This window comes from Diorhabda carinulata, chromosome 6 (genome assembly GCF_026250575.1).
Source record: "Diorhabda carinulata isolate Delta chromosome 6, icDioCari1.1, whole genome shotgun sequence".
Classification (NCBI taxonomy): Eukaryota; Metazoa; Arthropoda; class Insecta; order Coleoptera; family Chrysomelidae; genus Diorhabda; species Diorhabda carinulata.
In genome coordinates this window covers 10484398-10497855 of record NC_079465.1, presented here as the reverse complement: position 1 = coordinate 10497855, position 13458 = coordinate 10484398, and the positions used below count along the sequence as shown (strand labels likewise).

Sequence of the window (13458 nt, the reverse complement as noted above, 5' to 3'; positions counted from 1 at the left end):
GTACCGACAATTGTGTCAAATCACTGTACCACTCAACAAATCGATGTCTCGTCTAAAAATACTAGCTTTAAAGAAAATTTTAATTTTCCTCATAATTACAAAAAATTTCAAATGTCTGTCCGTATCTCTCAAAGTGTTCTAGTGTGAGATGTCTTTCCATTTTTTTTTCAATAATAAACGTTGTACGTTTTCTGAATTTTGTGCGTAACTTTATGATCAATCTACTAATTACCATGAAGACACGATTGCGACATTACTTGAAAAATTGGTCACCGATCACCTCTTACCAAATATTTCTCCAAATTCAGTAATTTTTATAACATATTAAACAAAGTTTCCAATACCAATCTTGAAAAAAATGAGATATCAGCATTTAAGGAAATTAGGATCACAAATATTCCTTAAAAAACGAATAGGTATGTGATTGAGAGAGAGAGAGAGATGCTTTATTGTTAAAAAATTGTTACAATTTGTAGAAAAAAGATTGTAAAAACTAAAAATAACTAAGTAAAGGTACACATAAAATAAAACTTCAATATACAGAAGAAAACCACAATGAGTAACAAAATTATAGGTAATAGTAATAGGTAACTAGCTTTTACCCGCGGCTTCGCTCGCATCGAATCCATTAAATAAGTATCAGAAATCATTATAATAGAAAAGAACGAACTCTGTAGCTATATTAGAACCTGAGGTATAGATCTTTGAATGTATGAAAATTGCCGAAAACCTACAAAAATCCATAACTCCACATTGAATGTCCGCGCCTAGCTCCTCTCCAACTCAACCGATTTAAGTGTTCAAAAACTCAAAAGAAAGAGGATGTTTCAGCGAGTGTTCTTAAATTAAAACGAACTTTGTAGCTATATTAGAACCTGAGATATAGAACTTTGAATGTAGGAAAATTACCAAAAACCTACAAAAATCCATAACTCCACAATGAATGTCCGCGCCTAGCTCCTCTCCAACTCAACCGATTTAAGTGTTCAAAAACCCAAAAGAAAGAAGGTGTTTCAGCGAGTGTTCTTAAACCAAAACAAAGTCTCTATCTTGAATAGAACCTGAGATATTGAGGATAGAACGTGTGTATGTGAAAAACTCCCATAAGTAATGTACGGGGGAAATCGCATTTGAGTATATCTTGAGAATGGTGAAAATTAGATGAAATACGATGGTTGATGCCTGATCTGTGCATCAATACCTTTCATTGAAAAAAGAAAATCAAGCAAATCGGTTGGGTAGAACGCCTGAACGTAATCTGAATGGAAATCATCATTTTTTTTAATATATATATATATATATATATATATATATATATATATATATATATATATATATATATATATAATAATTAGTATATGACTACATAGCAAAAATTAAACCAGTATGCAGCATGTCTGGAATTAAATATTATTATTAGAATAGAAGTCGTTTACAGAGTAGAAGGCACTTTCCAGTAAATATGCTCTCAAATTATTGTGGAATGCGGGAAAAGATGATATCGATTTAATTTCTTTTGGCAAGTGATTGTATATTTTTTTTCCTTCAGTTTGAGTAAATATCTAACCGCTCTCTTTATTCGCTCAAATATTCGTTCAAATTGAGTCGCACCACCAGAAGGTAAGGACATATTGGAGATGCAAGTCAATAAGGGCATAATAGACTGTTAAGGAGGTGGATAAGTTCAGTTTTTTGGAAAACTGATCTCATCGCAAATCAGGAGGAACTTAATATTTCATATAAGGCGGCAATATGTAACTCCCATTTCGAGGAATTGTCCACAACAAGCCTGAAGAATTTTACAGATTCAACAACATCAAAGTTGGTGATTAGGTCACTAGATGTGGTCCTATGAAGTGTCGTGAGATCAAGAGAAACTAGTTTCGTCTGCAAGTAGACATATTTTACCACTGACATATAGATAGGCGATGTCGTTTATAAACAGGAGAAACAAAATAGGGCGTAGTTTTGAGCCTTGGGGCACTCCACATTCTATTGGCTTGCAAGAGGAAGCCCCTTTTTGACTAATCCTTCTATGATCTTAGACAAGTGGGAAGGAGTGCAATTGGACGATAATTTTGATTGATTTTTATTTCCTCCTTCATGAAGAGGTACAATTATAGCCGTCATAAGACAATTGGGAGAAGTGCCATTTTGAAATGAAACGTTAATTAAAGTGGAAAAGTATTTAATGTGCAATCGAGCAGACTCGATTTAATTAAGGAAACTCAACACTATTGCCTTGCAATTAATCCGGTCAATTTATACATTCATACAATTGAACATAGAATTTGAATGTTCCCCATGATTTCCGTGTATGGAAAAATTTTTATTCAAGGTCAAAGGTTAAAAAAATGAGTTTTTCGAAATGATTAGTGAAACGGTGAGTTTCATCATAAAAATACCTATGGTACAAAAATAATTGTAGATTATAAAATTATCTACAAAAACGTTTTAATACTTTTTTCCTACAAGTCACTGTTTCTGAGACAAGATGATCCAAAAAATTGTCGTATTTTATGGTTTCATCAATATATTTTCAGCAGTAAACTTTTCTTACAACATTGAAATGAACCAAGACTTGTTGTGAGTAGTTGTAAGAAATTTCTGTTGACTGGTGGGAACTATCATAAGTTCATCAAATAAATTATCAATTGACGAAGATGTTGCTAAAGTTCAAGGATGTTGTTCTGTATTTCTCGTGCAATCATTGTAGCCATTAAATAAGACAGTAAATCTGAAACATAAAACTTACAACTTTTTGAATCGTCTTAGAAACGGTGGCTCGTAGGAAAAAAAGTATTGATACGTTTCTTGTAAAGAATTTTATGATCTACAATTTTTGTCTGAAATATTTTTATGATAAAACTCATTTTTTCACCTTTGACCTTGAAAAAAATTTTTCCATACACGGAAATGATGGGGAACATTCAAATTTTATTTTCAATTGTATATTAAACAATTATACTGATTTTCAGTTTGATAGGAATAAATGTAGCTTCATTCTTATTATTGGTCTAATTTGAAAAGATAAATATAATATGGCTCACGGTGCTTTTATGCCAGTTGCTACTGCAACTATTTTCGCAAAAAAAATTAATACCTCACCTTATTGCGTCTCCATTTCTCCAATGAAATGAATTGAATATGAATAAACTTGTACCCTATTTCGTAAATTTGTGCAATCAATATTATATTTGCTACAAGAGACTTGATTTCTATGAGGAAAAGTATGAAAATTTTGTCAATAAGTGTATCACGACACTAACAATTTTGTCAACAAAGGGTATAAATGAAGTGATGTTTGTTTTATTTTGAGAACTAGAAGTCACATGTACAATAGGGAGCAAGTGATTGCAGTTTCCTAAATCATTACATACAATTGTCGACCGCACTACTAAACTATATAATCATTTTTCATAGATGCTGATTATATGGGAGAATATCAATTTTAATTTGAGCTAATGAATTAGAATTATCAACTGGTTTTGTTAATAAAATAAAGAAGATATAAAACAGGTTGTTTATATTGTTTAAAATAATAATGTATTCACAACAGATCAATAATCCTAACATTCCAATAAAATTTTTTGAATTTCCTCAACACTTTTTCCCGTTGTTTCGGGTAGAAAAAAATACATCAGAATCGCACCAACAAAGCTTAGAATAGAAAAAATCCACATGCACCAATGAGTTCCAACAGTTTCATTAAGAATGGGAAACGCTGATTGGAAAACAGTCAATAACAAACAACTAAGTGTCATTACAATTGCAGTACCCGTTGATCTCAACTCGATAGTGAAAAATAAGCTTACCATTGTGAAAGGAATGGAGGCGAGCCCTAGACAAAACATGAAGAAATATATTAAAATGCTTGTTAGAGGCACCCAATGAAACTGTTGAGCTAAATATGAGCCAATTTGCTGGAAATAAAAAAATAATCCTATAAATATTAAAGGTACTCCAGACCCCACTGCTGATATGATCAAAAGAGGTCTCCTTCCGACCCTTTCGATGATAAAAACAGTTAGTATAAGACTAGCGATACCAACAGTTTCAACTATAATAGCAATAGTATCTCCGGATAGCTTTGAATCTGCATTTTCATAAATAGGAGCCAACAATGGCAACAAAGTTCCCCCGCCGCCAAATGATTGTACAACCATTGCGAGCAAACTTAATAATAAACCACATCTACCTTCTTTTTTGGTGAACACTTTCAAAACCTTAAACTTACTTTCTCCTGTTGGAGCTAAGCTCTGACTCATGTTAAGATAATCAACTTCCAATTCACTATCAGTTTTATTGCTTCGCAATTTCTTAAGAGCTAGTTTACATTTTTCATGACTTCCTTTGTTCAACAAATAAACAGGACTCTCTGGTACAGAAAAGAATAAGAATATGAATGGCAGTAAAGGTGCAGCTATGACTAACGTGTAATCTCGTATGAGGAATAATGGGCCCAGTACATAAGCATACAATTGCCCAAGAGGAATACAGAGAGATAATATACAACCATATTTAGCTCTGTTATGATCTTCGCATATTTCTGTGATATACATTGGAAGAACTCCCAATGTTCCAATGAAAGATATAGAAAATAGTGTTGAGAATAAAATAATTAATTCTATATTATTGCTAAAAGCGAGTCCTAAGAGACTTATTAATTTCATAAAACCTATAACTTGAATACATTTTTTTCTTCCTAGTATATCTGCTAATTTAGGAAAAATAATCGAGCCTGGTAATGACACCATGCCTGGTATTCCGAATAACAAGGAAATTTCTGAATTTGTTATAGGTCTGCCTAGAGGATTGATTTCCAAATCCGATGATTTCAATTTGATTAAAGATGGTGACGTCCATACTATTTTCGCTCCACCAACAAACCAAGTGAGCATTCCTACAATGGGAAACAATAGTTAAAATATTGAATAAATTAGAAATAATTCATATGTAGTCTCTTTTCTAAATACTTGATATTGTTTCTTTTTGTATTGAAGATTTATTTACTCATTATTGGTATGTACTTCAATAGTTTAGTTTCAATCTTAGATGATTACTTATTTCATGAATCTGCATAGAGGATGTCTCAAAATTATTGTTGTCGCTTTGTTTTAATTACTATTTTCAAAACTGACACGAAATTCGAAGATTAAATAGTGTGTGTAGTATATTCATAGCTTGCAGTATTCTTAATACAAAAAAGCTCTGAACGAGGTAGGGAAGAAAGATCAATCGAAAAAACCAAAGTGTGATCGGAGAATTGGACGAGGCAGTGTAATGAAAAGTATAAACAGTAAATAGAGAATAATATAAAAAATATAAACGAACAGTAGCAGCACATGTAAGGGTGAAGCCTTATACAGGGTGTCCCACGACGAGTTAAAACTATCTGTATATGGCAAAATACTCGGATACGATCTTTTCAACTAAAATATTTTTAAAGATGTATGTTTTCCGGTTCTACCGGAAGTCGACTGTAACTATGTTATTTTAAATAGTATATTGAAACATTTTTGAAATCTATGTAAAATTTTAGTATACTCTTGTCTAAAATTTTTTTTCGAAAAATGAGTTAGAGGTAGAACCGGTAGACGGCCATCTTTGAAAATATTTTAGTTAAAAAGATCGTATCCGAAAACCCAAACGTAGAAATTTTCATGATTTTGCCATATAGAGATAGTTTCAATTCGTCGTGGGACATCCTGTATTCTCAATTGAAATAGTGTTGTAAGTAAAGATTAGATCAAATATTCAAAAATATAGACTGAAATAAAGACCAATGAACAGAATAGGCAAAAATAGAAATTGATTGCAATGATAAATGGAAAACAGTCAGGAAGGAAAAAATTATTGCACGGATTAGTTGGGCTCGCTACAACAATTCAGCCTGATGTAGTGAAATTCGAGAGAAGGGAAATATCCGATACGATTTTGCCTCTCTTGATTTTTGAGTAGAGATATTTGGAGACATCTGCGTTCCGCTACCGTCCTCTTGAGTAATAACAATATATGATGCCTTATTGTTCCATAGTACCAGAGTAATGGAAATCTGTGTTTTGTCAAGAGTTCTCATTGATCATCCCACTCAATCTTCAAATCGTTGTCCTCTTGCTTGTTTTGCTGCAGTTTGTTATCATCATTTCGTTGTCGCTCGATTATTCCTGTTCCCAAGAGAACAGTATTCCTTTCTTTGAAGAGCTTTTCTTTGCACTTAGACTTGCATAAACTTCATTGTCGTGTACATATTTTTTCCATCTTGTGAAAAAAAAGTATTGACTTGAATAGTATAAGTTACACTGTTACTGGGTGACTCTTATACAAACAATACAACTGAATTTGTGCTGCTACTACTTAACTCGAAAGAAACATGATTACTTTATACTCTTAGGATTTATAAAAATAGAATTGTTTTGCAATTAGTATTTACTTCAGTACCGTTAGAAAGATATTAATGAAGTTCTCTAAATACAGAGAAAATTTGGTAACCGTAATTTTATTACTCATACCTACTCTCAACACTATAGATACAGTGTAAGCTGAATATACATTATTTTTTTGATATTTTATAGTTGATATTATTCAACAATTGTTAACGAGTCTCTGATATAAAAATCAACAAATATCTTGAAACTACCACCCTAGTCTAGTGCAAGAATAACTAGAACTCTTGACTTTTCCGCAATTACGGAAATACATTTTTAAAATGCTTTTGATTATTGGATTACTGCAAATAAGGATTATCATTTTATTTTTCAGTAAGGAAATATTATTTGAGATATATTTACAGAGTAAGAAGATGGAGCACGCATACAAATATTCATTTGAATCACCTTACCGATAAAAACTGTAAATCGCAGGAACCAAGTATCAGATTTCTTATTCATTCCTGTTTGATTCTCTTTTGCAAAGTTTTTCACTGGAGTTTTTGTGATATTGCTTTCATTTAACTCGATTTCTGTGATATTCCGATCTCCCAATATATAACTTTCTTCTGTGAACATCTGGAAATGATGATTATATTGTCAAATGTCTTTCATAAGAATATTTTATCAAATAAATCGTAATAACAATAAAAAGTACACAATATTTTTTATATAATCATATAAAATTTTTAAATTTGAGCACTCAAAAGAAGATGGACTTTGTTTTTGCAATGACAAAAAAGGTAGGTTCAAGAGACTTTGTATTCATTCTTTAACAGCTCTGCGAATAGTCAGAAAACTGTCTTATTACACAATGGAAATAAATTCCCATTTATTGTTCGCTTAGAAAATTTTTAGAGATTTAAAATTCTCTAAATTATTCTTAGAATAATCAGCAGCTGATTATAGATTTTGAAATATATTAAATGGTTCGATTTTCAATAGGATAATAACAGGATATTATGATGTATCCGTCTATCTGCGCTTATTAGTGGAGCGCCTTGAGTGTTACAATCATACAAATCTCGGACCTCCGTTTCAGTGGATGAAAGAAAATGGAATGTTGACCTAATAACATAAATAAAAAAGTTCGGTTATTGAAAAATTGTGCTTCTGATTTTAAAATAAAAAAAAACTGAATATAATAATTCAAATAGTATGAGACTTAGTAGGCAGTTAGATAGTTTTTATATCAAAATTAAGTTAAAGTATATTTTCTATGAGCATAACAAGTGGGAAAATAGAGTTAGTCAAGGAAAATAAAAAAAGTAATATTTGAAATAATATTCTGTTTCTATAGGCATTATACATTATTGATATGGATCAAATATTCTCTTCCACTTTAGTTATTTAATGGTAGGTAAAGTATCAAGACAACTATTTCCGTTGCACTGTAAATAAGCTAACCACTTTTTTGATATTTACAAGCCATACCTTTTTTTTTAGAATTACAAAATAACATTTGCAGTTGATTATCCAGTGCTAGTAATTGTTGTTTAATCGTTATGGGGATAAACACGTTATTGAAATATTTATGTCGTTTTCTAACCAAATCTGGGTTTGCACGTGCACTCTTTTCGGGCTTTCAAACACCACATCAATTTTATTTGGTAATGGTGACAAAATAACTCTTTTATTTTTGGTTGTAGTTTTAATGAAAAAAATGTATTTCAATGTATTCAGGTCTTCAAGTTTTGCCGGAGCTCCATATAAAACACATGTTACACCTGCTCGAATAATATCATTGTAGTCTTTATTGACGTTCTGAGATCTTATGTATATGTGAAATTCCGCTTTTTTTTATTCTTGTGTATTGGATTGTATCAATTTTCTGTTAATATATCATAATTGAAACAAATGTTGGCATTAGATTCAAATTTAGTCGAAATAACAGTGTTAGCGGTCTATAAGTCGTTTTCTAATAGTCTTATCGTCCGGAATATGCTATCTATTTATGACTTTTTTCAACTCTAGCATGGTAAATTGGCAGTCGTCATTCACTTCTATACACTTATACAATGCGGTCATAAACCTCATAAAAAGTAATCGAGAGGAGTCAAATCGGGGGATCTTGCCGGCCATTCGATCGGTCTACGTCTTCCAATCCACCTAGAAATGATCAGGTTTTTTCGTATCTAGTAGCCAAATAAACAATTTATAAGAATCTAGTAGGCTGCTGTTATTTAGGTATTTAAAGTTACTAAATTTGTGTGCGTATTAAATTTGATCATGGCTAATTTGACGGAGACTCAAAGAAAAGTCATTTTATTTATGATTGGTTGTGTTAATAAAACAAAAACTCAAATGAGGTTAGTGAAATTTTTAATAATAAATACACAACACGTTCCGCAGTCTGCAGTTAAAATAATTGAAAAAAAGTTATGTGAAACTGGACAAAAAAAATATTATGAAACCAGGTAGAAACTTTCAATTTACTGATGAAAAACGTTAGATGTACTTCTAGAGATTGAGAAAATTCCGCATATGAGAACTCGAGAGTTCGACCATGATGTAAGTAAATCATATATTTTGAGAGTTTTGCATGAAGAAAAACACCACCCTCACAAAGTTCAGTTGGTTAAGGATAAAAATGACAGAATGAACGCAAATTTGCAGCTCATGAACAAAATAATTTTTTCTGATACAGCGATGATTCATTTAAACGGAACTGTAGATATAGGAGCAGAGAAATTCCTCACAGGATGTGTGAGGTTCACACTCAATACACTAAAAAAGTGAATGTTTTGAATGGTATCTTTAACAATAAAATTATTGGCCTTTATTTTTTTGAGGAAACAGTAATGGTGATGTTTATCAAGATTTTTTGATTAACTTCCTAGTTCCTACATTACAATCTAGTTACATCTATTTACTGGTGCCAGGTGCCACACGACCCCCTTTCTTATTTAATATTTTCGAGAGGGTACTTATAATACAGAGGGCGTGCTGGAGGGGATAATATTTTCACACTGTGAATTCAAGAATAGAAATCCACCTGTTCCAGGTTTTTTTCACATAGTACATAATAACGCAAAAATTGAATTTATTTCATACATTTGGATTTCATTGTATATTTGCTCCATTGAAGTATCGATCATCCCAATCTTGGACTAATTTTTCTGTACGGCTATAAAATTCAAGAGTGAGTCACTCAAAGTTATAGTATCGATGTATGAAATTTTATTCAATTTTCTTCTTTTGCTTTATCAGCTTCTTGCCCATATATGATTTTTTTTTAATGATAGTTCAATACATCAGCGCTACTCCGAAGAGTTTTTTTTTCGAGGATGAAGATGAAGGTCAATTTGCTTCTTCTCATGAATTTCGATATATTTTTCATCTATATGATGATGATGAACCTAAGTTTTCACATATTACTCGTATGTGACTATACTCATCAGCTATGATACTGATAAATCATTCATCCATTATTTGAGTTCTACAGCAAAAAATTGTAAATAAAACTTCCGTTAACAGTATATAGCAAATTTTCTTAAAAACGCACAATTTTCACTTTTAAATAAGAAAAATATACAGGAAACGTGTAATATGTAACTCAACTATCCACAAAACGTCCGTTCAGTTGCACGCTGCAGTTGCCGCTGCCATCCCTTCAAGCGCCCCTTTCTCCTTTCCGTTCATGTTTTACTATAACTCCAAGGACATTACGAACCTTTATGAAATCAAGTATCTTCAGAAGATGATTTCCTATACCTATTCGAGTGAAATTCGACGTATACATAAGAAAAGTGCTATAAAAATTAATATTGGAATATCAATTTTTTTATCATTTTCCAATTCAATAATGAAAAAATTAAAAACACAAAAACATTTTTACCAAGTTAAACAAAATATAAAATATATAGCAGGTATTAAGTACACAAATTAGGCAGATTTCCTTTCTTAAATATTTATAACGTCGCTATATCGTACTTTGAAAGCATTTTAGAGAATAACAAACTTGAAAACTACTATTAATTCTAAGGTCAGGATGCCAATAAAAACATATTTCCATAATTTTATGTTGAACTGTGTTAGATTTGGTCTATAAAAAGTTGCAAGTTTATCCATTGTTCTCAAGTGGATGAAATTCGTTTCAAAAAATACATAAAAAGATACAGGACAAAAAAGATTTCATAGTTTTTTATTGAATAATTATATCTACGAAACGGATCAAAAAGTTCGTTATTTTTTCTTATATGAAAGGACAGTATTAACAGGCAATCAACAGATATCAATATTTGAACAAACTTTATTATTCAATTCTTGTTTGACGGCTACTTTTATGAGACTACGTGATGATTATGACGAGAATATTTAATTTCCTATGTCGTATTAAAGATTATTCTTTCGCAGAAAAACCATCACGCTATTCAAGTACGGAATTTTTCTGAACGTCCAGTAGAACTCTACACACAATATAATATGCAAAATTCAAGATATTTTGCAGGCTGATAAAAGATTGAAAGCGCGAAAGAGTGTGTAATGGCGTCCCATATGGCTGGGTGATTGCAATTTTTAATTATTACTTAAGCTTAAGAGAGCTTCCCACGAATTTGGTAGTGCATCTTTTAACAAAAACGTGTCCTAAACTTGCGGGAGTTTTGTAATTGTAGACGAAACAAAGATCCCCTACGACACATGAGAGGCTAAACAGCAGTCAACAGTGTTTTCATAAACTACCTCCAAGATGACAAAACAAGAATAAAACGCCATTTTATAAAGACTATTTGATGAGAATCAGAAAAAGATGAGTGTATCTAGTCAAATAAAGTTCGTCAGCATTAGAAGAGTTGAAGTAATTACATATCCGTTGTTTCCATGAGGTAATTTATAGATTAGGCATCCAATAACTTTCCCTTACAAAACTCAGGTTTGATATTTCTCTATTACTAGTCAAAAAAAAATTACTCAGTGGTAATAAATTTGTCGTCAATTATGGAATAATCTAATAAACAAATACTTATTTGGATGAAAACAACAAATCCAGTTTCAAGAAGAAAAAAATTAAGAAACGCTGAATGCAATGTATAGAGGCAACTGCGTTGTAGATTTAAATGAATATTTTTTCTAAACGTTTTGTTTTATTCAAAGAGAAACTTAATACTTGATCTGTACTCTTATTTAGAATTTACAAATAATTTGTAAATAGTTATTCATTATATAAGGGACAAAAGAACTAGATTTTCGTTTAAGGTTGCGAAAGCAAAAATCTAATATTTTTCTGCTGTATAATAATAAGAGTGAATGAATTGATTATTATAATAAATATAAAAACTCACCTTCTAATGATTTAATTCTATAACACCTCTTTACAAATGCTTGTGAAAAAAGACAAACTGAGAAATATTCACATTCGTTTATAATTACTTAGACATTTTAGAAGATGCAGACTAATATACTACTACCTAGTTTAAGTAAATAGAATGTATTCTATATGTTATAAACTTAATGTTGTAAACATTTAAAATCACAATGTAACTGCAAACATTTAAAATGTGAACCTACATTATCAAACCAGGAACGTACAAAAGAAACATTAATTTTTTTCCAATAAGAAGTTTTTACGCTGAAACCAATTAGAGAACAACAAACATTTACGCTCTGTTTCAATAAATTTATCATTTGTTGTTTGAAATAAGTATATGAAGAAAACAAGGCAATTATTTCAACAAATATTATCACTGTACTAATATTAACTTGATTCCACTAAGTTCGCGATTTAGCTATGATAGTAATTATTCATTAGACGGAATTGAAATCACAAAATGTACATATGCAGCAAATGCCTATAATTTTAAACGAATTCAATAGTTAAAAAAATATTTTTTTAAAAGCTCTGACTCCCCTATTAGTATATTGAATCGCATTTTCTATGTTTGTAATATATACAAGGTGTCCCGAGTATAGAGCTTTGACGTCAGCATTGATTTTATTAGATAGAAATAATGTCATTTCTATATTTTTATAGAGTATAATTATAAAGATTTTATTCCAATAAAGCACTTGTTTCGGTGAGTTATTTCTTATTAGTGCTTTCAGATCCTGAACATTTACCAACTTTGCTTAGCGTATGGTGTTACTCAATGAAAAGGAGCCCAAAGAATTGAGGTCTGAGGATCTGGGAGGCATTCCAATAGATCAAGAGGAAATTTGGAAAACCTGCCAATATTCAGGAATAAAAAGATAGGATTACCACAGAGAAAGAAGCATTGAGTAGATAGGGATGGTGCTAAATGTATTGTAAACTTAAAAATCGCATGGCTTCTTGAATTGAAGTAAATGGACAACATTTTGAGTATCTGCTACAATCGCCTCTACTGTATGTTTCCTAAAACTCGTAAATTTTCCACTTCACAAATGTGGATCTACTTCTAATATGACACAAACATTTAAAGATTTGTCTTCAGTTGTTAAAGGTTTTTTGCGCCATGATTTAGATAAATATTTTACGGCACCAGTTTCGTTATACTTTCTACTAACTTACTGACACTATACCTTTTCACGAGATTTGTATTAGCACATAAATTATTGAGGAATATTCAAATTAAACAAGTTTATTCAATCGGAGCCGTTTCAGAGATAATTGAGGCGTTCCACACATAAAACTCACTCTGTATTTATGATGTGTGAACAAAAATACAAATTTGATATCCAAACAACAACAAAATGCTTTTATAGAGAATTTATTTCTGATGTTTTGATTTTCAAGAATATATACATAATTAGCTTTGTTTCGGAGACGCAGTCTGGGAATTGGAGTGATAAATTATCAACTTATTCAATATTCACTACCGAAATATGGCCTCAAATTACTAAAAACTTCTAACGGTTTAAAATTGCCATTCTCAGTAGGAGATCGACTGTACAGTGTTTGATTTTTCCTCAATTAGAATCTTTGTTATTTAATATTCAAATTTATGTAAAATATATTTACGCTTCTAAAACATAATATGATAAAATCATACATTTTATGCATATTTTCTTGAATCTTTTTAATAACGAATAAACAACTAATAAAATTTCTAAA

General features: G+C 30.9%; 1 protein-coding gene and 1 long non-coding RNA gene across 2 annotated transcripts; one reads left to right on the top strand and one right to left on the bottom strand.

The window, feature by feature from the left end:
* Positions 1-3509: 3509 nt before the first annotated feature.
* On the bottom strand, positions 3510-12249 carry LOC130894773 (facilitated trehalose transporter Tret1-2 homolog). Its single transcript, XM_057801759.1, has 3 exons — positions 11711-12249; positions 6842-7007; positions 3510-4903 (listed from the first exon to the last, which is right to left on the bottom strand). The coding sequence occupies exons 2-3, from the start codon at positions 7005-7007 to the stop codon at positions 3570-3572; spliced, it is 1500 nt and encodes a 499-aa protein (XP_057657742.1). The 5' UTR covers positions 11711-12249; the 3' UTR covers positions 3510-3569.
* On the top strand, positions 10875-13458 carry LOC130894774 (uncharacterized). Its single transcript, XR_009059384.1, has 2 exons — positions 10875-11254; positions 12462-13458. It is a non-coding gene; the product is annotated as an uncharacterized LOC130894774 (long non-coding RNA).

Coding starts and splice junctions, on each gene's coding strand:
- LOC130894773 (XM_057801759.1), bottom strand. CDS start 7,007: ATGTTCACAGAAGAAAGTTATATATTGGGAGATCGGAATATCACAGAA. Junction 4,904..6,841: donor GCGATTTACAGTTTTTATCG/GTAAGGTGATTC, acceptor TTCCCATTGTAG/GAATGCTCACTTGGTTTGTT.